Source organism: Erinaceus europaeus, chromosome 20 (genome assembly GCF_950295315.1).
Source record: "Erinaceus europaeus chromosome 20, mEriEur2.1, whole genome shotgun sequence".
Classification (NCBI taxonomy): Eukaryota; Metazoa; Chordata; class Mammalia; order Eulipotyphla; family Erinaceidae; genus Erinaceus; species Erinaceus europaeus.
Window position 1 is genome coordinate 27,742,866 of NC_080181.1, and position 27,256 is coordinate 27,770,121.

The 27,256-nt window shown below is 41.8% G+C and overlaps 1 protein-coding gene and 1 long non-coding RNA gene across 5 annotated transcripts in view; one reads left to right on the plus strand and one right to left on the minus strand.

Annotated features, from left to right (window-relative positions):
• Window positions 1-3,358: 3,358 nt before the first annotated feature.
• ARHGAP32 (Rho GTPase activating protein 32) overlaps window positions 3,359-27,256 on the minus strand; it is a 232,498-nt gene continuing 208,600 nt past the window's right edge. For all 4 annotated transcript variants that reach the window (XM_060180176.1, XM_060180175.1, XM_007539507.3 and 1 more), the window contains 9 exons: window positions 27,019-27,101; window positions 20,662-20,769; window positions 20,262-20,407; window positions 18,512-18,707; window positions 17,872-18,017; window positions 15,145-15,216; window positions 12,387-13,271; window positions 10,734-11,698; window positions 3,359-9,365 (listed from right to left, as the gene is read on the minus strand). In XM_060180176.1, the coding sequence (XP_060036159.1) occupies window positions 7,107-9,365; window positions 10,734-11,698; window positions 12,387-13,271; window positions 15,145-15,216; window positions 17,872-18,017; window positions 18,512-18,707; window positions 20,262-20,407; window positions 20,662-20,769; window positions 27,019-27,101 (4,860 nt within the window). In that variant the 3' untranslated portion in view covers window positions 3,359-7,106. The remainder of the gene's footprint in view (window positions 9,366-10,733; window positions 11,699-12,386; window positions 13,272-15,144; window positions 15,217-17,871; window positions 18,018-18,511; window positions 18,708-20,261; window positions 20,408-20,661; window positions 20,770-27,018; window positions 27,102-27,256) is intronic.
• Window positions 16,067-27,101, plus strand: LOC132535013 (uncharacterized). Its single transcript, XR_009546796.1, has 2 exons — window positions 16,067-16,579; window positions 25,696-27,101. It is a non-coding gene; the product is annotated as an uncharacterized LOC132535013 (long non-coding RNA).

Sequence of the window (27,256 nt, forward strand, 5' to 3'; positions counted from 1 at the left end):
TTGCTGTGTCACTGTCACATCATCATCAAGTAGAAAAAAACAGCATTGTCACATACTTGGGACAACCTGAATATTCCTACCATAAACTCTGTCTTCTTCATTTCCCTTCTCTTCTCAAGAAAAGGTTCATTCTGTTTTCCCAGGCCCACACACTCAGATGCTCTTAACACAAAGGAGTATCATTACCCAGAAGCTTAGAACAACATCCATGTTCCCCTCCGAGTGCCTTCCTTTACTCCTTTCCAAACCCTCTTCAAAACTGACTTCCTTTAGAAAGGTCTTCGGACTTATCCTGGGACAGTGGATAAGCAAAGTCATCTGGCTTTCCTATTGGGACCCTCAAGCAGCCGCAGAAATCCAAATACGCTCACCACACACCAAAGCAACCCCAACAGGTGACCGTGGATTCGCTTTGCTCCATTCAACAAAAGTCAGTGTGTACCATCATGTGATGTGATAACACCACTGAACACAGGACAGGTTCTCGTCCTCTGGCAGCTCATATCCAAAAGTCATCAGAAATGTGGCTGTAGGACAGGGTGGGCAAGGTGGCAGAAAACTGCATCAAGGGACAAGCCATGTACCTACTTATTTGGGCCTGTGCATTTGTCCCGGAAGGAGTGGGAGGCAGTGTGAAGGTTGGGCTGGAAGTGAACTTGAAACATATGCAGAAGAACAAAGGCATTGGGGTTTCAGAGGTCAGGCAGAGGGAGGGAGGTTGGGCTGGACTCTCAAGCAGCATCGTAGAACATCATGCCTCTCTTAGGACCAACACACACACACTATGGACAAGATGTGAGGAGGACCAGCTTCCCATCACCATTGCAGGTCCCCCAAATCAGACACTCTAATGCTGCTCACCACTTGCTCACCTCAGCCTGGCACAAGCACACCTGTAACCTGCTACCCTTTCTGCGTTTAGGCAGGGCCTCAAGGCCAGGTTTGACTTAGGAACAGGAAGTACTGGTCTGACTTCTGGCCCCACCCTCACATGCTATCACATAATGGCCACTTGTAGCAACAAAGGGCTGGTGCCCTCGGCTGAGCTCTCTCCGTGGGCCACATTCTATCTACTGCCAGTTCTCCAGAGCTCCCCTTGCCACTGCACCCCAGGGACATGTTCCAGATGGCCCAGCTTAAGGCCAGGGGTCCTCTGTCAGCCAGGACTCACCTGGGCCAGCAGCAGACTTTGAGTTTGCTCAGGCAGGAACGACACACCCAGCCCCTCACTTTTTTTTTTTTTAAGCTACTGTGATTGGGAGATTACAACATAAATTTTGGCATTTCTCAAACATTCTTATCAGAACTGCATGGGATGGTGGTTACAACTATTGATTCCCAAGATCAGTTCCAGACCTACTGAATTGGATGGTGGTTCAAGGAATATTAAGCTGAACTGACTCTGGGGGCGTGGGGAGGAAATATGGATTCTGATGCTTGAAAACTGCTCAACTGCCAGGTTTAAAACATGAACAAGTGGCTAAGAGACCCTAGTATGCTTTTCAGAATGTTTTCAGGAAATGAATAAAAGAACATGAATCAACTCAGTGATGAGGGTGTGTGTGTGTGTGTGTGTAGTGTTCTTCCTTCCTCCTGGTGTTACCTGTTGAATTCTAACCAGAAAGCTTCCTTATAAGGCGTCAGGTGCAGGAAGAATGCACATTAGGCACTGTCTCCTCTTGGGCACATCGTACTTACTCCATGTGACCTCTGGAGACTCAGCTATCTGAGCACTTCCTTAAGAGAAAAGAACAAGAGGCTTTGAGTAGTAAAATGCTGGTTAAGCTGCAATCTCCCAGGGCCCCAGTTCAGAACTTCCTTTGCTGACCATTTTGGAGAAGCATCTTGAGTTTGAAAGATCACCCCAAGAAAAAGGACATTTTACAGGGAGCTCATAGGTAAGAAAAAGAAGTGACAGCAGAAAGCAAAGGATTTGGGATTTTTTTTTAAACTCACGAGGACACAATCGGGCAGTGGGGATGGGACACTTGGTCTATAGCTCCTTAGAGTTTCACGTGCTCCCAAGGCTGTCACTTATGTTATAGTATCTGTGTATATATTTAATTTTTTAAAACTATCTTTATTTATTGTATAGAGACAGCCAGAAAGAGAGGAGATAGGAAGAGAGAGTGAGAGAGTGAGAGAGTGAGAGAGTGAGAGAGTGAGAGAGTGAGAGAGTGAGAGAGTGAGAGAGTGCCAGCCCTGCAGACCTGCTTCACCACTTGTAAAGTTTTTCCCCCTGCATGTGGGGACTTGGGGCTTGAACCAAGGCCCTTTCAAATGAATTGTACCACGTGCTCTCAACCAGGTTGCCACCACCCAGCCCCTTGTATATTTTTTTTGTTTTGAGAGACACTAGAGCACAGCTCTACCATCCATGGAGTTTCATCTACTTTTGATGGTGGTCCTTAGTACTCCCATGTGTTGTAAGGATGGAACCCAGGGTCTCACACATCACATGGGAGGCATGCAAGCTACTCCAGAGTCACCCTCCACCCCAGCTCACAGATGTCTTCATACAGTTTCCATAGTACCCATATCCACACCTGTTTATGGAAAGCAGCTGTCCGATCTTTGGTTAAAGGGTGTGGTGCATTCATCTGTCTTAAACAGGCCATTTCCCCTAGTCCCTATTGCTGGCCAGAAGGAACAGGGTCCAGTACTGTGGAATGGAGAATGACTTCTAATTTATCATTCCTATGAAGAAGACAAGTACTCTGACAGCTGAGTACTGAAATACTTTGGCACAGGAACAAGGCATGGAGGCCCTGCTGGGCAGCTGGGTTACTTGCATTTGGTTTAGACCAGTGGCACCGTGTCTCACTGAAATACTTCATCTGGGTGGACCACAAAATAGCTTGCTGCAGCTGACCGCACGGGAGGTGATCTCTTCCTGCTCATTTCTAAGAAGCAGCCTGATGTGCAAGATGCTTTGTTGTTGTTCAGAACCCCTCTCTGGAGGACTCTGGGAAGCCGATTCAGTTTCCCGAGAACTGCAAGGGCCCCCCAAAGCATCAATTCCAATTTCTCAAGGTAACCCAAGTGGTTGATGGCCTGGCATAGATCAGGAGACCTCTACCATCTTTACAATAATCCCATTGACCTGGCAAACATGTTTCAGGTCAAACACTGTGGCGAACAGTTAGAAACATCCAAGCTCTTCCTTCAAATAACATGTCATGTGGTAGGACGACCTCTCAGACAATCATTAGTCACACCTTCCATCTATCTTGTTATGATTCATGTTAGGTTAAAAAGGAAACACATCCTTGTGCAGGTCCTTGTGCTTTGTGCCATGTGCGCTTAACCCACTGCACTACTGCCGGACTCCCCAAAAGGAAACACATACACAGAGAAGTCCGTTTGAATCTGAAATAATTTTGCTGATATTTGAATTGCTTTCCATGGGACATTTGCTTTTTAAACCACAAGATATCGCCATCTGGATTATCTGAGTACAAAAATCCCTTCTCTCCCTCCCACCCCCAACCAAAACAAAGAGAGAAACAAACAAAACCCCAAACCCACAATTCAGTTTCAAATAAGTCTTGAAGAAATGAGACTCTAAATATTTACACATGGGTCAGGAAATAAATCACAAAACTATTTACAAAAATACACAAGCTTATATGCATTAACAATTTACACCAGTTCACAAAAATATTAAGACATAAAAAACACTATATAAATTAAAGTTAAGAACTTAAAGGTATGATCTAAGACTTCCTAAGATGCTTCTCTCATGCAGGTCATGGTTGAAAAAAATCAGGTTTTGGCTACCTTGGAATCTAAACTGTAAAACAACCATTTTTACTCTTTGAAACTAACAGGTACTAATCAGAAAAGGAATAAAGACCCTCTGTGGACGCTGACGTTACCTCGCAGTTATACCATTCCTGGCCATTCCGTCACACACAGTCTTGAAAATCACATGCCTCTAACCATTTGAAAATAACTTTCTGATACGCTCTTTCATAATTTCCTTACACACGCTGCTCAAACAATACTCTGCAACCTATTGGATGGGTGTGGCTGACAGGGTTGGGAACAGATATATGGACTCTGCAGACTCCGTTTTCAACTAAAGGTGAGAAGATTTTTTTTCTCCAATTTACATGGTATGCATTTGATGCTGCTTCAATGAGTGGCAAACCTACTTTCTAGCTCCACCATCATTAATGGTCCCTCTGCTTTACAGAATGAGTCCTAGAATTTTTCAACCTGACCTTAAATTAAAAAAAAAAAAAAAGCTTTTGCCATTATATATATATATATATATATATATATATATATTTATTTATTTATATATTTAAAAAAATGTGCAGGCCCTATCTATCCCTGGGATCATCCCAGGGACTTGTATGTTGACAAGGAAACTCAACAGAGTAAGCAGTAAGGCTTAGATGAATTTGATCATGAAGGGAAACGGCACCTCTGCGGCTGTTCGCAAACCCTCTGGGCCAGACCTCCAGGGAATATTTAGCTCTATCAAACCCAGCTGTGGCATCAGGTTTTTGTCAAAAAGATACAGTCTGGAAAGTGGCTAATGAAAATAGCGGTGAAAGTAAATTGTGGATTTGATGTATAAGGCAGCTAGCTCCATGTCCTTGACCTTACTGCTCTGTGTAAAGTTGTAAAGGACTAACATATTATTCTAGTTGTGAAATCGCACACAGGGTGAACTATGCTGAGGTAAACCTGGGCTCACAGTGATGTGCCATCCGATTTCTACCCTACAAGATTAGAAAGGGGAAGATACAGGCAAAGTCGCCCAAATAACTGAATCCAAAGTTAAGGCTGGATCTACATACATTCTGTGAAATAACTTTAGATTTGACCTACAGCTTGGGTACCACACCAGTAATCTGAGTCATTAGTCTATTCAAAATATTTACCTGGTCATTCTAACCCCCAGTGGACATGAAGGACATAATGACTTTGAGTATTTAACCTCAGTAATTTCTTACAACAGACTTTAGTTTCAAGAGTAAAAACAACGGCTGTGACAGCAAACCCACAAGTACTAAAATGGACGGGACTTTTTCAGCCGCCTCCCTCGGGGCTCTGCCACTAGAGCCCCTGCTATCTCTTTATCGTAAAACTAGTTCCTCTCTCTAATCTCCACGCTGCTGGTGAGAATTTATAGGGCTTGTGCGATCTCCATAGGGCAATGGGGTGTTCACTTGACAAAAAGATGGCTAAAGTTTTTTTTTTTTTTTGAAGTGTTGTGTATTCACTAAAGAGCAAACTCCCATATGTAGAGCACTCCAAGTGCTTGCGTGCTAAGTGGAAGGATGCCATCAAAGTGCCTTTCCTGGTGAAAGTATGCCAGTAGGGGTTGCATTTTTTTTTTTTTAATGTAGACGGCTAAATTTTTTGCAGACCTTTTCACATATCTGCTTTTGGGGTTTTCTACCATGACTTGGTAAATCCCTCTGATGAATTCTGGGGGGAACAAAAGATTACTTTTTAGAGTTTCTCCACATAAAAGTAAATGTGTTGTTCTGGAGACTTTTATTTCTTTTTCTAAATAAAAATTACAGGATTTTTTTTTTAATTAAAAAAAGGTAACTGGCATAAATTCTAATCTTTATACAATTTCACAGCGATAGTAGCAGCAATGAATTTAGTCTCATAAAGATTTCTTCCTTTACTCTTACTCTAAAATAAAAACTAGCAAGTTTTGAAAGGGCAGAGCAGCAATCATTCAGTACATGGAATGAAATTCTCCTAGTGTCTACTCCAAACTGAGTTACTAAAACATGTGAATGTATACAACTCAAGCATTACTCAGAAGTATGGAATGAAATGACAGTCTACACGGGTTGTGTTAAGTACAGGAAGTGCCTTGCCAGCCTGCTGTGAATGTATGTGGTGGGTGGAGCTGAGAAAACAGGACAGACTTGCACTCAAGAGGTGTCTTTGCCTACTCCCGTCAAAAATGCAAGAATACCCAAGAGAGGTCTGGGTATTTAGCATGTTTAACATGTCTACGGAGTTGTAAGGACTATGTGAAATGCTGGTGTCGATGGCAATTAGAAAGACTTTGACTGCACAAGTGTGGAGCGATTCTCAAGAACACAAAACTGCCTATGATGCCAATGCACAAAACGGCTAGATACTAAGTGGCCATCGCAGGAGCTTCCAGCTGACTCACAGATAATGTGTGGCTCTTTTTAAGAGTGCCCAGGGAATCTAAAATTGGCATGTACATTTGGAATCAAGATAAAAGATAAAAATTCAGTCACAACTAAGCTTATTTTTTAATGAAAAGAAGTTGCTTTAGGAGAAAAATGGTGTGATGTGTTATACTAGGATTGTGACTGGCCAAATAAGACTGAAGAAAAAAAATAATAATGAAAGGCAGGCCACACATCAGAAGCACTGACACTGTTTTCTGGCACTAGCAAGGCCGGGGCAGGAGTCTGGCTCAGTGAGCTCCAAGAAATGAGAGTGATAAATGGGAATGCTCTGGTTCAGTCTAGGCTTAGGTGGTCTGCCATTTTATGATGACTCTGTTAAATGCTTAAAGTCCCTCTATGAGTTTTAGTTGCAATGTCCTAGCTGTCTGACAGACTTATTGGAAGTTTTCCGTGTTCTAATGGAACACACAAGACCCTGAAGTGAGAAAACTATACCTCAGTCAAGCAGGCTACATGGCTTCTGAGGAAGTGAGGATGCGACAGAAAAATACAAAGACCTACTAGGAAACAGAAATAAGCTGCTCTGAACTGGATAGCAAATACTAAGAAGGGCCGTATATTAAGTTCAAATTCAGCTAAAGGCAGTCCTCCGGCTCTGTATGGCAAGCATGGTTCTGTGACAAATTTCACTAGGTTTTCCACACAATGCTTTACAATCATTCAGATCTCCTTAAATGACAAAAATGACAGTCTATATATGGAGAGGCAGTAATGAAACAGGGAAGTGGGCGGGGGGTGGGGTGGTGAGATGGGTGGTTTATTTTTCTATTTAAAATGTGGTCGGGGGGTGGGGCTTGTAGCTTTTCTTTCTTCTTATTATTTTTTAATCTTTTTGGTTACTGAAAAAAAATAGAACAGTCCACTGTCCAGCAGAGGCTGCTTCAACTCTATTGCTCCCGGGGCTCATTCTGCATGGATCTGTGTTTCAGGGTGCTGCAAGGCCAGCTCTGTAGGCAGGAAGGCCCCCTGACCCAAAGCTGTAGCGTATGTCCTGTTCTGCGGGTGGGGGAAGCCAGAGGGCATGTATGTCCCCACTGCTCCTCCTCCAAAGCCTGCTCGCTGGTGCTGGTGCTGGGGCGGGGAGTGGTAGCCCTCCAGGTTGTCATACTGGGACACGACAGCCACACTGCTCTGGCGCTTGCCGTGTGTCTGGTATTGGTATAGCATGCTGGGGTCCCTCTCCACGGTCTGGGTATGGTGGAGTTTCAGGCTATGACTCCTCTCTGGTTTCGGGGGTGGGACTGACTGAGCGAGGTGCTCCTCCTCCTTGTAGCAGTCTCTGGAGTGTTTCTCTGGGGCTGGGGGCTGCCTGGCCCGAGGCCTCTCCAGCTCTTTGGAGAGCCTTACCTCTTTGTGGTTCAGTCTTAAAGTTTCCTGCCCTGATGTGACATATTTCCCTCCAGAGTTGTGGTAGCTGACTGGCTCAGAAGTGTCTGGGATCCCTTTGGACCCATAATCTAGCTGGCCAGCTCCCTGGGGGTAAGGTGGCCCATTTTTCGATTCGCATAACTGCCTATGGCTTGCTTCCTGATGTGCTCTGTGCTCAGGGAGGCTGCAGCCCATATCATGAAGCTTCCTGTTCCTGAGGCTGCTTTGCTTCTGAGGGAGGGACGGCTTCTCAGACTGTCCATTGCCATATCCTCCGTGGTGGTGGGTTCTGTCGAACTCGGGCTCTGGAGGCTTCCTATAGAAGCGGTCATCTCCCTCAGGGCTGACGGCTTTGACTGGGTGCCGCCCCTCCTTCCCCTCTGCCACTGAGAGAAGTCCAGTTTTCCCAGGATCTGATTTACTACGTAGGTGGATGACGTAGATCCCACCCAGGTCATCTTGCACAGCTGGGGTCATGTTATCATACTGGGACATAACAGGCCCTTTTACCTTCTGCCGAGCACGGCTCTCTCTCCGGATGGATTGCATGCGGTATTTTTCCATGTCTTCAAGATCCCATGAGGTGTAAGTGTGCTTTACATCTGCGGCTGGAGGCATGTTGACTATGTTATGGTCATTACCAGAGAAATACCCAGTCATGTTTGCCCGGGGACGTGGAGGCAAACCAACATAATTGCACAAGTTCTTTCCTTGCAGCCTAGGATTGTAGAAAGCAAAATCACGGTTGGGTAGGCGGTGAAGGGGCCTCAGCTGCACTGTGCCGTAGGTGTCCACGTCATACAGGGTTCCCTCTGGACTGTAATATGAACTAGAAGAACTGGAATATGGGCTGTACCGGTAGTGGACCCGACCATTCTCAAAGAAAGGCTGAAGCTGGGTTACGTGATAATCAGAACGGGCCTGGGAAGACTGATATGGCTTGTACTGGTACAGGGGTCTTGGGCAGTAGGCTGGTTCATCATCTGGGGGAACTTCTGTCCGTGAAATGGGAACAGAGCGGATCATGGTAGATGGAGGGGCATGGAGAGACTGTACCCTGCGGATTGTAGGGTATGGTGGAATATCTTCAGGGTAACAAGTACTCCTAATAGAGGAGCTCAAAGAAGATACATATTCAACCCGGTTGCATGGCTTGGTGTGGTGTCCAGATACAGTTCGTCCTGGGGCCACGTACGTATTAAAACGAGGACCCATGGAGGCTGGTGGCTCAGACCTGGAACCATATGCCTGATGCTGCTCCAATTTATTGTGATGTGGAGGAACACTCTGGGGGCGGAACTGACAGTTGGGAGTCATACTGAAATGCAAACAGTTTTCTGGACCAAATGGCTCGGTGGTGAAATCAGGTCTAGCAAAGGTGGAATAGGCAGGCTTCTGAGAAGCATGCTTAGGTTGCGGGATAGGAAGAGGTAAAGGCAAAACATCATCCACAGAGGCTGAGGAAGCAGCGATAAAGGGGTGATAACTGGAAGCGCTGGCAGCGTCTGCACTGTTGGAGTGTATGGCGGCAGCGATTTTACTCTCCATTGTCCTGGTGGAGGGGACGGGAGCAGTGAAGCCACAGGAGGAGTACAAAGGGACAGACTCAGCACGCAGGTGCAGTGGCGGGGCCCTGGAGCCTTCCCGCACCTTCTCAGGAAGGTCTGGCTGGACAGCAGGAGCAGAGGCGGGACACTGAGAAGCTGCACTGCCATCAGTGAGAAACACAAGCGCAGGGTCATCCATGGCTCTGGGTTCAGGTGGCCTCTCCGGAACTGTAACTACTGCTTGAACCTATTAGGGAATGATACTATTATTATGACGATGACGATTATGATTGCTAGAATGCCCCCTCTATAGAACCAAACACTGCTATGAGATCATAATTTACAAGTTGAGGCTATCTGATTAGCAGCAGAAACTATCTTACAGCATGTGGTCGGGAAAAGGACTGTGTTCTACCTAATAGTACAACGGCCGTAACCAACTCTGGAGAACTGCTCTAATTTATGACAGGTTTTTAGTGTGAGATGAGGTTTCCTATGACACTATCTTAACACACAGACCAAAACAATGGGTTAGTCAAATAACAGTCAACTTTAAAAAATATCTTTATGTCTAGTCTATCTCGGCTGAAACAGCATTTTGTTCAGTAAAAAGGGTAAATTCTATTTGGGGGTTAATGTTAAAGTGACTCCTGAGTGAGCCCCTAAATCTAAGGAAAGGCAATAAAGTGACTCACTTAAACTAGCATTCAGACTAATCAGCTTACTCTCTGTCCCTGGACTTCTTTCTACTTTATCTTGGCTTGTGGTGACAGAAGCCAAACATGGTCCTCACAACAGTCTTACCCTTGAGTAGATGCTACACCAGCTATCCTTGACAAGCAGTTGCTAGAAATAGCATCCTCCACAAAGGACTAAGTAGTAGAGTTGTTGTAGTTCAAGGACACCACAAAAATAAAATAAAAGAAACCTCCTTGTACTTTCTTTTTAAAAAAAAAAATAGAAGTTTTGGAAGAAAGCTTAACCATTTGCATTCCATATTCTCTCATCGAAGCAAGTGCCTGACTATACAGGGATAGTCTGCTGGAAAATGCCGAGTAAATAGTAACAGCATTTAGAAAATAGCAAATAGCATTTGCCAAGTGTACTCTCTTCTTGCATTTCTGAAAAGTTTGTGAGGCAGACAAACTTATAAAGGTCTTAAGATTAGAGCACTTTCATTGTGCAGATGTGAACAACTGGCAGAGGGTAGTTAAATGGCTTGCCCAAAATCACAATGAGTCAGTGATGGAGCTGGGAAAACAAAAACAAAAACAAACACACAAAAAAACAATCCTGTAGTCTTGACACATAAAGTCATTTTGACTCATTTGTTCACATTCTCTTTGTATCACCATGAAAGAACTACCTGACATGTCAGGAAGTAAAGGTAGCAGGTGCAGTTCAGTTATAGTCACTGAGTAATGGTTCTTTTCTCTGGGCATTACCAGTTTCGAGGTTAAAGCAGACTCCAACCTCAAATGGGAAACATTTGATAGAAGTCTGCTGCAGGGTTTGAAAGTAAATGTTGCATCTGACAACACACTCGACTGAACAATGATACACTTTTGGGGGAAAAAAAAATGTTAGTTTATCTCACTGACCTCCCCCTTCTTACCTTGTGAGAATTGTTTAATCCCACAGCACTCGATATGGTCGGTAGCTGCTCTGTTGATCTCTGGGAGGGTGGAGGGGGCAGGGGACGATTAGTTCTGTGAGGACGCTGCAGAGTGGCGGTAGCAGCAAAGTCAGCTGTGGTGGGTTGTTCAGCCACATCCCAGTTAACTTCCCTGGTGCTGATTTCAGCTGCTGCTGGAGCAGTTGTCATGTAAGCCATGGCAGCTGTGCTGGTATTCTCTTCATGGGACCCAGAAGGTGGGTAGGTTTTGTCCCTGGGCAGAGTAGAGGGTGTGACATGTTTGTCTGTGAACTCTGAAGGATAAGGGGACTTATCTGCACTTGCACCAAGGTAAGGAAAGTCCTCATCACTGTAGAAATGAAGTTGAGACGGTTCCTGATCTGCAAAGGAGACAGTTGGCATATTGGTCTTCCCAGGTTTTTCTTCAGGGAAACTTATGTGATCATCAGACTTAGAGTCTGGTAATGGAACTGAAGTGATTCCGTTCTTCTCTGGATCCCCAGATAAAAAGGTTCTATGTGGTTGATTTCCTGGTAAGTCTGCCTGGTGGAGTTGGTCCCCAGATTCTGCTGTTTCGGGGTGGGATTGGCCCCCAATAGCTGCTGTGTCTGGTACAGGCTGGTCACAGATCCCAGATGCATTATTATGGAGATGGAACTGCTCTGCTGGCCTATCAGTTTGGAAATAGGCTTTATCTAAAGTAACACTAGGGTAGGAACTAGGTAGTTTATCTTCAGTAGCGATCACTGCTACATTTCCATTATTTGGATAAGCAGCCTGAGAAGTCCCTGGTCTCTTCAATGTCTGAGTAGAGGCTTGCTGCGCAGACTCAGCTAACGCTAAGGCCAACAGGCGGGCCACATTTTTCGGAGGCGGTGGTGGTGGGATAATAGAGACTGAACTGACAGGAACGGAATCCTGAGGGGGGTCATGGGTAACTGCTCCTGGTGGGAAATTGGGAAAAAAAATGAGAGTGAAAAGGTAGCTTGTGTTATCCTATATGGAAAGCCAAATACTCCCCATTTGATTAAAAAAAAAGGTGCCTTCCATATTTCAAAATGCCAATCCATAACCTTCTATCTCACATGCAAATGTTGCAGAAAATACATTTGGTTCAGAAGGAAAATTAAAACAAAGAGGGTTTAAGGACTGCAATCTCCTCTTGAATGGCCACAGAGGTGGGAGGAAAAGCAGGCTTCTCATCTGGCTTAGGAAAGACTGCTCAAAAAACAAGCTTCAGGTGCTTAAAGATTCTTATTAAGAATGGTTTTTAACATTTGATGGTGTAGGCTGGCTCGTTAGCTTGTAAGGATATATATATCAGAGAAAACAGAATCAAGAGCTATGAAGATGTACAAAAAATCTCCACGAATTCTGACTGTCCAAAAAAGATAAGGGGATTTTATAAAGGTTTGAAGCAGGATCACTAGCCCTTCAGGTTTTTTTTTTTTTTTTTAATTATTTTTAATGCTTTTACTTTAGGGCTCTGAGCCATCAGCACCACCCAGAAAAACATTCTCTTTGATTAAAGGCTAGCTGTGGAACAAAATTTTCTCTTATAAGGCACCGATGGCACACAGGACTGAAGATCCCTCTTAGCTTAAAGAAAGAATGGAGGAAAACAAATGGTACCTGTCTGAGTCTGTCCAGAAGGTACAGCCTTACTCTGACTGCATGAGCCGGCCTGCTCCTCCTTCCCTGGCGACTCTACTTCTACAGCAGCTACCTGGTCCAGGGTCTGAACTCCAGACTCACATTCTTCTTGGGCTTCGCTCTCATTTACTTTCATCTTCACTACCTGGGTGGGGGATCTATTTGTGACATCACTGTCTTCAATAGTTTTAGTCCAGATGCATTCTGGAGAAGACAGATTTGGAACTGTTACATTTGAGGTTGTACCAATGACTTCTGACACCCGAGTGGGAAGTGTCACGGAAATGGGCTCAGATATGTTCATAGAAGGTGATTTACTTAATTTCCGTCCAATCTTTGGAGAGAAAGCATAGACAACCTTTTCAGTGAATGAGGATGGCTTAGATAACTTCTCTTCGGTTGGGCTTAAGTCCAGGGTAAAGAATGGACTCAGTTTCTCCTGAAGAGGAGAGGCAGGCTCAGAACTTGCAGTGCTTCCAGGAGTCTGAGACTGGCTACCACCTGCGTCTGCATCCTTTTTACTGGTGCTTGGTTTATCCTTGGAGTATCCTAGTGAATCTAAAAAGGAAGCACCGCCCTCCAGACATTCGGATTCAGCCTTAGGAGGACTACACTGAAATGACATCGGATCAAAATCCAGGCTGGCTACTCCAATATCTGGTGGGCTCAAATCCACATCCTCTGCTGAATGAGGAGACATCAGAGCTGGAATATGGAGTAGCCCCACTTCCTCCTCACTTTCATTGTCATGGGGCAGATTATCATAGGAGTTACAACGGTTCCCCAGCATGTCTCCATTAAAAGAGGCACTCAGTGCATCACTGCTAGATCTGGGTCTTCTGGGTCGGAACAGCTTGGAGTCACCTGGTAAAAATGAATAAGAACATCAAAGTGCGAACGTTATAAGACCCACCACACTTGACAAGTGGCCTCCTTCCAGCAGTAATGCACCAGGAAGGTGAAGAACATGCTGCTCCTAATTTTCTTTCTCGCAGTTGTCTCTGGGGCACAGGGACATGCCTCCCACCAAAGACCAAAAACACATATTTGACATACTCGGAGGAAGAATGCAACATCTGGTGATTTTACATAAAAGAAAAGAAAAATAATAAAATAAAAAGAACTTAAAATTCTTAGATCCCATTAAAAATCCAACACTGACTCTTGCTGTGACTTTGGGCAAGTTTTTCATTTTTCTGTGTGTGTGTTGCTTTTTTAACATTGACTTCACATGTAACTTATGAGGCAGAATCAATCGCTTTAAATAATATTTTGGATGCACAGCAACAAAAGGCTATTTTAGTAAAAAAAAAAAAAAAGATGAGGTACATAGTACCTCATTTCTTAAATATTGAATTTCTCAAAAAAAAAAAAAAAAACAAAACTCTACAATTCCACAAAGCATTTACAAATATCTAGTAAAGGATTCGTTTCAGACACACAATTTTTTTCTTAATAAGAATCACTTTTAGTTTCTCAAGCAGAATTATGAAAAATGGTAGAGTATTACAGTTTTTTAAGTTGTTAAATATTGAAGTACTAGTTCTCTATCTTATCATTATATTAATTATTAAAACTGCCACAGAGAAAAATCTTCTACAAAGAGGCAGAAACTGTCTTAAAATAAATTCACTAATACGTTGACCACTGATAAAATTAATTCCTATTTTTTTTGTCTGGATAAAACTAGGACCTATCTAGTCTACAGCATCATTTTTTCCCTGAAACTTTCTCTTAACTACAATAGAATGGAAATTTTTAGAAAATCTGTACGATATCAGCTACCCAGCTACCTAACTATAGGGATATATCAATAGGAATTCCTGAATTATGAGCAGAGTCATTGGTTAATGAGGATGTGGTATATATCAATACAATGATGAAAGAGTTTACTAGCATGGTGAGGCCTGTATCCCATGATAACTGAAAGTCTGATTCAAAGTCCCCGGTAAATCAATGTACCCACTTATTTGTCAAAAGCTTTCCTTTACAATTCTATTATGCAAGTCAGACATGAAGTGAAGGATATACCATTTGCTATTTCATGGTGTTGTTAAAAACAAAAAAACAAAAAAACAAAAAAGATCTTCCCAGTGGGTACAGAAATAATACTTTGTTCATCTCAAACATTAGCACATAACTACTGTCAGAATCTGAATTCTGCTAAGGAGAAACAAACTCAAACTTTTCAAATTTTTTTTAGTTTTGTTTTTCAACTTAAGTTGTAACCAAACATGGTGCACTATTCATCATAAAAGTTTGGTTCCATTTTATAGGAATTCACTTTAAGTTCTCTTTTCTTGGCAGTAACTATCCTTAGGCAACAAGGGCAGCCTGTTATCAACCTGGTCTGTGAAGTTTAACACTAGATTAATCTATCTGCAAGACAAAGGACTACTGGTCTGAATATCAGCACGGCTTATGCTTATACTTTGTAACACTGTGCTGTCATTTTAAAATCTAAAGGAAAATATTAACAACACAATCTTTTTTAGGTTTTATTAAGCCCAAGTTAATTAACTTAAAACATTTCTATTATTTCCTAAAAACTCAATAGCAATTATACCAAAATGAAAAGATTAAAGACTGGTTCCATATTAAAACATCAGTGGACAATATCAAATTGACTGATATTAGTAATGTTAGAAAATGACTATAGTCTACTGAGCATATATTTATGAAACACTGAACTGTGCTCTTTTATCAAGTATAAAAGGATTGACGCTTTTCATCTTACCATCAACTGCATGGAGAGAAGTAAGAGATTCTTCACTTTTAGCTGAGCGAAGGGTTCCTTCTGCCCTGCCACCTGAGAAATCAAAACCAAATAGCATAAAATTGTATTTACTATTATAGATGTAGTGAGAGAAAATGGTCTTTACTTTTATTTAGGCTTTCAAGAGTGATTAACTGTACATTTCAACTATCATTTTCAATTTAGTGTCAGAGTATATGTGTTGTATTGCTCTCAAATTGTTTCCTATATGAAAAATTCCTTTTATAAAAGATTACGAACTTGTTAGCACAGATGAAATAAATATCTTTAATTTCATAGTCAGTATGATACAGGCTTCTCCTATTAACTGCAAAAAGAACTTTCCTATTTGGTAAGCTTTGGTAGTCCCCCCCCCCCCCCCCCCCCCCCGGGGAACTTTATTTCCACGAACTTATATAGAAAGCCTTCCAAGCAACTCAGACCTAAAAAAATAACCTACCAACTAATACCATAAAGGAATTTCAGTAAGTAGGGGAAAGATCTTTATCTTGAGATGATTTGTTTACTGTATTGGATTTAGGATGAGCCCTAAATCCAATGACTGCTCCCTTTTAAGGAGACAGGATGCAGAGAGACAGAGGAGAAGTTCATGTGAAGACAGAGGCAGAGACTGGAGTGATACACCACACAATCCAAGAATGCCAGGACCCATCAGAAGCTGTAAGAGACAAGGACCCTTAGCAGGTCTTGTTGACACCTTGATTTCAGACTTTCGAACTTCTGAATTGCAGGAAATAAATTTCTGTTGTACCAGTATTAAGACACCTAAATTGTGGAAATGTGTTATGGCAACCTTAGGAAATCAATACAGGCAGCTGAATTTTATCTGTTGAATCTTATCTCTTAATCCCCTTTTGTTTTTGGCAGAACCTCACATGCTCACATTCTTTTCAAAACCCTCCTTCTTTCTGGTGATAGCAATTCATCTCTTAGTTCTTTGCTTTCCTTCCTAACCATTTCTTCTAACTCTCCTTTCAGGATAACTTTTTTTTTTTTTTTTTTTAATATCCCTTTAAGTGCTGCTTTTCTCCAGGATTCAGCCCCTCATCTGCTTCTCTCACCCAGTGGGCTCTCTTCCCTGGATGATAAAATCCATCCTTAAGTTTTTCACTGTTGGGTGTTTGCTGATGACTTTCCAAACTCGTATTACACATCACCTCTTGAATGAATGAATTGAATCCAATTCACTCTGTCCAAAATAAAACACATAATATTTTTTTCACAAACCTGTTAATTCTTTGCAGAGATTATGAAAATTTCACTTTTGCTCCTCTTTCTCATTTTTCACAGTATCTGGTCATCAGCCCTGCAGATTTGGCTTCCTAAAGCTCTCTCAGATTGACTTTCCACTGCCACTCCTTATGCCAGCATTCATGTCTTTTGCCTACAGAGCTATGTAAGTACCATCTAATTTCTGTCCAGCTCATCTTACTCGCTTCACATACAATCCCTACGCTGCTGCCAAAGTCATCTTTTTCAAACTCAAACCTGGTCACATTACATACTGAAGCCATCCAATAGCTAGCTATCCCTCCACCCACGGAATGCAGGACAACATTCTCTGGCAAGTACACAAAGTCCTTAATGATCTGAACCACTCTACCAGGCCAAGTGCTTTATACTTGCCTGTTTTATACAACAAACACTTTGTACCCGTTTCCTGAATTACCAATCTAACTCTCTTATTAATCAGACAAATGCCTCCTTATCTTTCATCATTCAAGTCAAAGGTTATATTTTCTATTGACCTCAAAAAAACTGATGTGAAATGATAACTCCTACTATAAATATCTATTTCAACAGCTCTGATTCTGCATGAACTTAATTTTCTTACACATATGACTTCTGAAGTAGACTATAAAGGCAGAGACAGAGCCTACTATCAAAATATCTAACACATGCTGAGTAACTGACTATAAACCTAGTGAACAATGAATTAAAACAAACCAAATGTTACATTTCTAACATGAGCAGAAAAGCAAAAAGTATCCTTCCTTGGATAGTATCCTTCCTAGATCTGGAGTAACATGGTTTTTAAAATTACATTTAAAATAATAGTTTTTTAAACAATAATAGTATATTTGTTTGATCAGTAAGATGCTCTTCTCAATGAGTCTTCCAGTAAAAAGGCAGCTTTTGGGTTGAGGAGAAAGCATAATGGTTATACAAAAAGCTTCTCATGCATGAGGTACTGAAGGTCCCAGGTTCAATCCCCAGCATCACCAGAAGCCAGAGCTCAACAGAGCTGTGAGAGGGAAAAAAAAAAAAAAAAAACCTTCTTTCTAAGTTTCTAAACTTAAAAGGCACATTGAAACATGGCTTTTCACTTTTTTAAATCTGAAAAAATACAGACTAACTTGAAATGCTGCAGCATTTTTATCAATAACATACAAATTATGCTAAAATGTGAACTTTCACTCTATATGCTTTCAATTTCAACATATTTATCCATAACATACGCATGTGGGAATAAATACTGGGCAAAAACAAAACAAACAAATCCCAAACCCCAAACCCAGAATTCACAGAGCAACACAATTGCAGAGAAATTATACTGATGTGAACGATAGCAATGTGTTGTGTATGCATATGGAGTAAAGAAGAAAAGTCATCTGAGGGAACAAAAGAGTGAGTCCGATTTGAAAATCGCCCTCCTGGCAGGGAACATGAGGAAGGGGAGATACTAACCCTTCAGTGCCATTGCTTTCATCTCTGAAGGTTCGCTCTCATTGCGCTGCAATTTTCGTTTAGAAACTGATGAGGATTTTCCCAAGTTGAAAAAGGAACGCCAACTGCCCACAGGAGATTTCTTCATTTTATTTTGAGGCCTCCTCCTATGAGGACAAAAAGAGTCAATGTTAAAATATCCATGGGGCTACTGGCTCTGTTAGCAGCCTCAGGGTGGCTGGGGGAATCACACTGTGTGAAGTGCTGGGCAGCTCTGAACTTAAAGGGAAATCACTGTCCCATAACAATCCATTCCTTACTTTCTGGAACAAGCTGTTCTCCTTGCTCGTAAATTTAAGTTCTTAAACAGCACCCCCCAGAAAAACCACACCCTCTGTGGTGAAACTGTCCTTTTCCCTAACAACTTGACCTGCACCACTCACTTCCTCCTTTAGAACGGCACCCTGGTCTAATGACTTTTGAGAATCGCTATAATGCCTTTTGCATCACTCCCTATGAAGTGCCAGCCACAGTCAAATAAGCAGGCTATCACGGGGGGTGGGCTGAGGATCAATACAGTAGTACTGAAACATAAACGCAGAAGAAAATAATGGAAGTCAGTAAAAATTGATGCTTTTTAGGAGGAGTTGATGAATTTTACCTTTCAAGTGGGAACTCAATTATGGTGTGGAATTTTCCCTGAAGCGCAGCAGGCCCTTCTCCTACTTCAATATACTTATTTTCAGTCACGATTGGAGAATTGACCTGAGCTTGTGTTCGTGCCTGGGCCTCCTCTAATGTCAGCAGCTTGGTAGATGGGGACGAGACCAGCAGGGACTTGGGTCTTGCTAGAGAAGCTATGGAAGTGAAGAACAATGCAGAGAGTCAAACGTTTTCTGTATGGGGAAAACACATTTATATGTATTTGTCTCTGTGTGAAATTTTCTTCATTAAAATTTTTTTTTAAACTTATAATCTTTTTTTAAAAATATTTATTTTATTTATTTATTCCCTTTTGTTGCCCTTGTTGTTTTATTGTTGTAGTTATTATTGTTGTTGTCGTTGTTGGATAGGACAGAGAGAAATGGAGAGAGGAGGGGAAGACAGAGAGGAGGAGAGAAAGATAGACACCTGCAGACCTGCTTCACCGCCTGTGAAGTGACTCCCCTGCAGGTGGGGAGCCGGGGTTCGAACCGGGATCCTTATGCCGGTCCTTTGCGCCACCTGCGCTTAACCTACTGCGCGCTACAGCCCGACTCCCTTCTTCATTAAATTTTTAAATGGCAAAAAATGGGTGCTGGTCCACCTGGTAGAGTGTGTGTCTTACAATGCTTAAGGACTCAGATTCAAGCCCCCAGTCCCCACCTTCAAGGGGACAGTTTCATGAGTGGTAAAGCAGTGCTGCATGTTTCTCAGTCTCTCCCTTGCCACTCAATTGCTCAGCCTCTATCTAATAAACAAACAAACAAACAAAAAGAATGTTTAAAACATGATAGGGCGGGGGTAGATAGCATAATGGTTATGCAAAGAGACTTACATGCCTGAGACTCCAGAGTCCCAGGTTCAATCCCCTGTACCACCGTAGCCAGAGATGAGCAATGCTCTAGTAAAATAAATAACTAAATAAATAAATATGATAGTACTTTCCACTAAATGAGGAAGGTGATATATGTGTGTTTTAAAGATCCATATGACATCTAATTATTTTTCTTTCTTAGAAGATATCAAACGGGTGAGATGACTGGGTTGAACACCTCTCTTGCCATGCATTACCTGCCCCCCCCCCCGAGAGAGAGAGAGAGAGAGAGAGAGAGAGAGAGAGAGAGAGAAACAGACAGACAGACAGACAGACAAAGGCAGACATACCAGGTCCCTGGTGTCACTCAGGTATCTTTTGTTTTGGAAAGAACTTTTTTCTTATCTTTCCCCATATTATATTTTTACATGCATCAAGGATATATTTTAAATGTTGTCATGAGTTTAAATCACAATCAGACTAATAGTAAGTATTTACTATATACATACAGAACAGCTGACATATTGTGCATTTAGGAAAACAAGAATCAGCTATTTTTTAAAAATTTTTTAAAAAATTATCTTTATTTATTTGTTGGATAGAGACAGTCAGAAATCAAGAGGGAAGGGAGAGAGACAGAGAAGACACCTACAACACTGCTTCACCACCCACAAAGCTTTCCCCCTGCAGTTGGGGACCAGGGGCTTGAACCCAGGTCCTTGTGCATTGTAACATATGCACTCAACCAGGTGCACCACCACTTGGCCCCTCAGCTTTTTTTTTTTTTTTATCAATGCCCTATTTGTCAAACTGGGATAAAAAATTGAGGTGTTCTTTTTTCTTTATAAGTTTAGATATAAATTCTTTGTAGTAAACAAAATCCACTGGAGCGTACCTGCTCCTTCCTGAATGACCGCACTGATTTTCCCGCTGAAAAGCACGTCTACATGATTGAGGATGAACTCCACAACCACAGACTGAATTCTCACTTCCATGAAAGCAGCTGTTCCACTGAAGCAGGCAGACTCTATCTGCTTTGATCTGTGGGGGAAACATCACCAGAGACTTCTAAAGATGACAGTCTAAAAGGCTTTTATTTATTTATTTATTTTTTTCACTTCAAGTGTGTAAGTCACTGACAAACTAGAGGAAGAACTGTCTAAGGCCCAACTGTCTGATTTAGTGAGATGCTCATAAAAACAACAGATTTGTCTTACTTTCAGAAACGAATGACTTAGACTTTTATTTAAGATGACTGATTCTACCTAAGGTCTTGAAAGTCAACTGTAACTTACCTCAGCAGGTTTGGAGCCCAAACAATTGCTAGGTTTTTTGCATGCATATTTGTGATGGAACAATAGTCAGCTAGAAGAGACAAGTGTCTCATTAGGAATTCCAGTGTTCTGGAAAATAAAATAAGACATATCAACAATGACAACTAAAACCTCTGTAGCAGTATAGTGCATAAATGTTGTGCTAATTAATGTGTAAGTTTTCAGTAGCAAAGTTGGAAAACAAGCCATGGAGCAGAGGGTAGGTAGCATAATGGTTATTCAAAGAGACACTCATGCCTGAGGCTCCAAAGTCCCAGGTGGTCCCCTGCACCACCATAAGCCAGAGCTGAGCACTGCTCTGAAAAGAAAAATGGTGGCTTGCTAGACCTGAGGATGCTGAGTGAACATCTAAAGTCACATTAGAGACTTCAGGGAATAAAGTAGTGATAAAGAGAAATTTAACAAGTCAAAAATGGAAAATTACTGTACAAAGACAAAAAGCTATCCCAGAAAGGAAATATAATTATAGTGAACTACTTGGTGTAACTGTGAAAAACTGTCATATGGTTATTGCAATAGAAACTGAATCCTGATTTAACTAGACGGTGAATGGGAGAGAAGGGGAAGTATGTATATTGGGAATTAGAATAGAGCTAAATTGGATCTGCCAGAAAAGGAACATAACAAATAATATCTGAAACTAAAAAAATTAAGAAAAATATAAGCACATCATTTAGAAACTGAGGGGTAAACTCCAAAAGAAAGAACTGATAATGACATTTTTTTAATGACACTAAGGGCTCCACACCTGCACCACTGTTCCACTCCTGGCATTATTATTATTTTTTTAAATAAAGATAAAGGGTGAGAGACAGAAGGAAGGAGAGGGGAAGAGAACAGAAGGACACTGTTTATGAAGCTTCCCTTGTAGACGTTTCCCCATGTGGTGGCCAGGGGCTTGGACTAGTATCCTCACTCAGGATGAAGTGTGCACTTGACCAGCTGAGCCATCTACTGCACGCTACAGACAATGACACTGGAGAAAGAGAACATGGAAATGGGAGAGGTGTGAAGCAGAAGGCGGCTGCTTTTCCTTCAGCTCTCTCACTACCATTTGATTTCTATTTCTTAAATGCTGCTGTGAGGACTGAACCCAGGTCCTTGCACACTAAGATGTCAACACCAAATGTCTACCCAGGGCCCACTTTTTTTGTTTTTTACTTTGGGGGTGGAGGAGGGGAAGACAGCACAGCCCCCTCTCCATCATTCATGGAGCTACCTTTTGGTGCTGTCCATGATGCTCTCATGAGGTGCCCTGGACCTCATACTCAATAAGCTGTGAGCCTTATCAGGTGAGTTATCTCCTCATTCCCATTTGAATTTTTTAAAAATTTCTCTATTGGGGGATTAATGAATGGTCTACAGTTGACAGTAAAATACAGTGGTTTGTACATGTGTAACATTTCTGAGTTTTCTGCATAACAATTCAACCTCCTCTAGGTCCTCCTCTGCCATCATGTTGCAGGACGTAACCCCCACCCCCATCCAAGAGTCTTTTAGTGTGGTGCAGTACACCAAAACATCTGGAATATAACTTGAAATACATCTATCTTGACAGACAAGATCAGAAGGGAAAACACTAAGCAGAACTTGGACTGGAGTTGGTGTTCTGCCCCATTTGAATGTTTAAAACTGTTTATTGTTAAGTTTCTAGGGCTGGGCAGTGGTGCAGCTACTATAGTATACACATCACCATGTGTGAGGACCCAGGCCTTAAGGCCCTGGTCTCTGCCTGCAGGGTGGGAGGCTTCATGAGCAGTGGAACAGTAATATAGGTGTATTTCTTTCTTTCTAACATAAATAAGAAAAGAGAGATGTGGTAGCACAGGGGGTAAGCGCAGGTGGCATAAAGCGCAAGGACCGGCATAAGGATGCAGGTTCGAGCCCCCGGCTCCCCACCTGCAGGGGAGTCCCTTCACAGGCGGTGAAGCAGGTCTGCAGGTGTCTATCTTTCTCTCCCCCTCTCCGTCTTCCCCTCCTCTCTCCATTTCTCTCTGTCCTATCCAACAACAACGATGACATCAATAACAACATCAATAATAACTACAACAATAAAACAAGGGCACAAAAGGGAATAATTAATTTAAAAAAAAGAAAAGATAAGGAAAAGGGAAAGAAAGAAAGACAGAGAGGAAGAGAAAGAGAAAGGAAGGCAGGCAGTTAGGCAGGCGGGCAGGAAGTAAGGAGAGAAGGAAAAAAGAGACAGAAAGCAGGTTGTCAGGAGTGGTGGGGTAAATGTTCAGGCACTGAGCCCAGTCATAACCCTGGTGGCAAAACAAGTAAATGAATTTTCTGTGTGCTCCCTAGTATTGCATATGTCAGCGCTGAGATGAGCAAGATCAGTGAACCGAAACTTAGGTAATGCTAAGATAAGTTTCTCTCCTTGACCAGAGATGGGTTTTACCTTCTCAGTCTAGCCCCACCCACCAATCTAGTTCTAGGCTTTCTCACCCCAAATAAGGCTGACAATGTGGTCACAGCCAATCAGATATTTTTGCCCTTTTTTTTCTTTTTAAATTTGTTTCTAAAGTCTGTTGTACTTTCTTTTCTTTTCTTTTTTTGCCTCCAGGGTTATTGCTGAGGCTTGGTGCCTACACCACGAATCCACTGCTCCTGGAGGCTTCTCCCTGCCCCCATTTTTGTTTCCCTTGTTGTTTTATCTTTGTTGTGGCTATTACTATTGTTGTTATTGATACCATTGTTGTAGGATAGGACAGAGAGAAATGGAGAGAAGAGGGAAGACACAGAAGGGATGAGAAAGATAAGACACCTGCAGACCTGTTACACCACTTGTGAAGTGACCTAACTGCAGATGGGGAGCCGGGAGTTTGAACCAGGCTCCATATGCTGGTCCTTGAGCTTTGCACCATGTGCGCTTAACCCGCTGTGCTACCACCCGGCCCCCATCTGTTCTACTTTTACAGGTATTCTCAATTACCATACTGGTCAGTTTTGTCAGGGCTAATTTGTTGAGTTATTTCATTAACGTTTTCTAATTTACTCTTCAGTGGCTCCTAAATGTCCCCCCTCCCTCTTAAGACAGGCTGAATCAATAGGACAGTAAGTTAATAGTAAGTTCATATGTATGGTTTTTGATTATGCATTCATAGCTTTAGTGTTAACTTGAAAAAAAAAAAGCACTGACTTTTAATGTTGATTGAAAGTTTTCTTTATAGGGACTAGGTGGTGGTGCAACTGGCTGAGTGCACCTGGGTTCCAGCCCCCAGCCCCCACTTGCAGGAGGAAAGGTTTGAAAGTGGTGAAGTAGCATTGCCGGTGTCTCTCTCCATTTCTATCACCCACTTCCCTCTCGATTTCTGGCTATCTCTATCCAATATATAAATATACTATTTTTCAATTAAAAAAATTAAAAAATTATTTGTAAAGCTCATATATCTAAAAACTATTCAAGGCCAAAAGACAAGGTGTAAGCCAAGGTAAAAAGGTCATTCATAGATGAGACTGAAGATAGAAAAGTTTTACTAGTAATGATTCTGATTTCTCAAATGGCAGAGTGAAAAGGTTTATAGAATTGGTTAGGTAGGGGAAAAGGTCTGTTTAGAAGACAGGAAAGATGTGAGGGAATCAGAAACTAAGAAATTAATTTACTGAAAATCAGAGGCTAGGTTTAAGAAATGATCACAGTGTCTCGCACTTGTTGGTATTAAAGTAAATATGCATAAAAGCATGGCTGAATCTGAAAATAAGTTAGTCCTGATTTAGTACTAAACTGGTGATTTCAAAATATTATGAGCAATGTCATTTTGGAAAAAAATCAGCACCTAATCTGTATATTACTGAAACGTATACTCATTTCTATTTCTTGTCAATAACTGAGTTTAATTTTCTTTTTTTCTTTTTTGGTGTAACTTCACTCACATTTTATACTGTTCTCTTCTCTTACTAAATGGCAGTCATTTTCAGTTTTATTCTGCCCTTAAAAATATATACTAAAACTAAAAGCAGGATCTGATTAAATCGAGAGCAGGGCACCAAAGTAAAAACCCTGTGGTGAAGGGGAGGGTGGCCATTGGGCTTCCCGGCGCGGTGGGGTTTGGGGGGGGTGGGTGTGGGTGGCTGGGATGGGACACAGTCTTTTGGTGGTGGGAATGGTGTTAAAAGAAAAACAAAAAGAATATTATATATATATATATATATATATATATATATATATATATATATATATATATACACTAAAATATGTCCTGAGATTCCAAAATAACATACGACTTAGAATTTTAAAAAGTAGTAACAAAACCAACAAATGACAACAAAAGCTAAAACAAAAACAAAACAAACAAAAACCCCTAGACTTCCAGCTCATCTGAGAGGCGATAAGAAAGCATCGAACTCGAATAAATCCCTCTCTCTCCATTGTTACCGATCATTTCTATCAGGAACAACAAAATAGACCCCTTTGTGGGCCCCCATAGGACCTTGGCCTCAATTTGGATCAATAATGGTAGAGAACGTCCCATCCGTCCGAAGGGAGGATGGACAACATACTCTATGCTACACCTGAGCAAGATGGGTCGATACTGGGGCAGCCTGGAATGTTCCTACGCATGACCACAGAATGTGAGCTCAGATCTAGAGGGATATAGAGGTCACACAGGCTCCTAAACTAATTATGGGCCCCAGATCAAATCAAATCAATGGGGTTTACAGTCAATAATATTTATACCCCTTTCCCATAATAGGGAGCTGCTCTGATCCAGCTTTCTAGTCCTTTTCCCAGCCATGACATCATCTCTCCAGACAATAATTAGGATCCACCTGCATATCAGATTTCAGGCTTAGGCAAAAACAAACAAACAAACAAACAAAAAACACTAGTATAGCTACAGGCCCTTTGAAATAACTAAAATATGCCTACTAGCTATCTACAAAATGGAGGACCCCACCCCCCCCAACACTTCATCTGCACTATTCCAGCCTTTAGGTCCATGATTGTTCAACAATTTATTTAGCTTTATATGTTAACTCTCTTTTCAGCCACCAGGTTCCAGATGCTAGCAGGATGCGACCAGACTTCCCTGGACAGACAGCCCCAATAATGTGCCTTGGAGCTCCTCTTCCCCATAGCCCTTCCCCACTAGGGAAAGAGAGAGACAGGCTGGGAGTATGGATCGACTTGTCAATGCCCATGTTCAGTGGGGGAAGCAATTACAGAAGCCAGACCTTTAACCTTCTGTATCCCACAATGATCTTGGGTCCATACTCCCAGAGGGTTAAAGAGTAGGAAAGCTATCAGGGGAGGGGTTGGTATACAGAGGTCTGGTGGTGGGAACTGTGTGAAGTTGTACCCCTCTTATCCTATGGTTTTTGTCACTGTTTCCTTTTTATAAATAAAAAATTTTAAAAAAGAAGAAACTAAGAGAAATTGCACCTTCAAAAAAAAAAAAAGAATGAAAGAAAGCATCTGAGATAATGTAAAAATTCTGTGGTTCTATGTAGTTCCAACATCTTAGGAAAAAGGAAAAATGTAAACAGGTTCCCAACACAACACTGTGCCATGTTTAGAATTCTAGCACCTTACATGCATTGACATTTGTTTTCATAAATTCAGGCAGCTTCAGAAACATTTCTCAGTCTCTTAAAAGCCAAAATAAAACAACAACGTAACACAGGCTTAGTCAGTTCACTTAATCATTCATTTAACACTCATTAAGATTCTAATGAATGCAGGGGCCAGGCGGAGCCACACCTGTTTAAACGCATGTATTACAGTGCACATGGACCTGGGTACCATCCCCTGGTTCCCACCTGACGGAGGAAAGTTTCACAAATGGTGAAGTACGGCTGCACATGCCTGTCTCTTTCCCTCTCTATTTCCCACTCCCCTCCAAATTTCTCTGTCTCTATCCAATAATAATAAAATAAATAAAAACTGTAAAAAAAAAAGAGACTCTAATGAATGTCAAGCACTGTACGAAACCCAGACATAAAGATTAATAAAAACATGAATGAAAACATGGGGCCTTACACAGTCAGAACTCCAAAGAAGGGACTAGGTGGTGTCACACCTGGTTGAGAGCACATGCTACAGTGCGAAAGGACCCAGGTTCAAGTCCCTGGTCCCCACTTGTAGGGAGGATGCTTCATGAGTGATGAAGCAGTGCTGCGTATGTGTGTCACTCTCCCTCTCTATCTCCCCCTCCCTTCTCGATTTCTGGTTGTCTCTATCAAATAAATAAAGACAATACAAATTTAAAAAAACTCCAAAGAAGTCTTAATAATTAGAAATACAAAGAAAAATGCCACTGTTACACATTAACTGATTTATTTTTGACTGATATTTTTTGACATGTGGTTTACCTATAGTGTGGAGGGGGTAGTTGCTGAATGACATCATGAATTTTTATCAGCCTTTCTTCATCTGTTGCTGCTGAAACGGCATCCTGTTATAATCACACACAAAGTAAATTAGTTAGCTTTATTGGTAAAATGAAAGCTATTCACTACCAGCTCAGTTTTCATTCTGAGATCAATTGCTTTGATGCTGAACAACAATGAAACACAATGTTGTATCAAGGAAGTAATCTTTTCATACTGT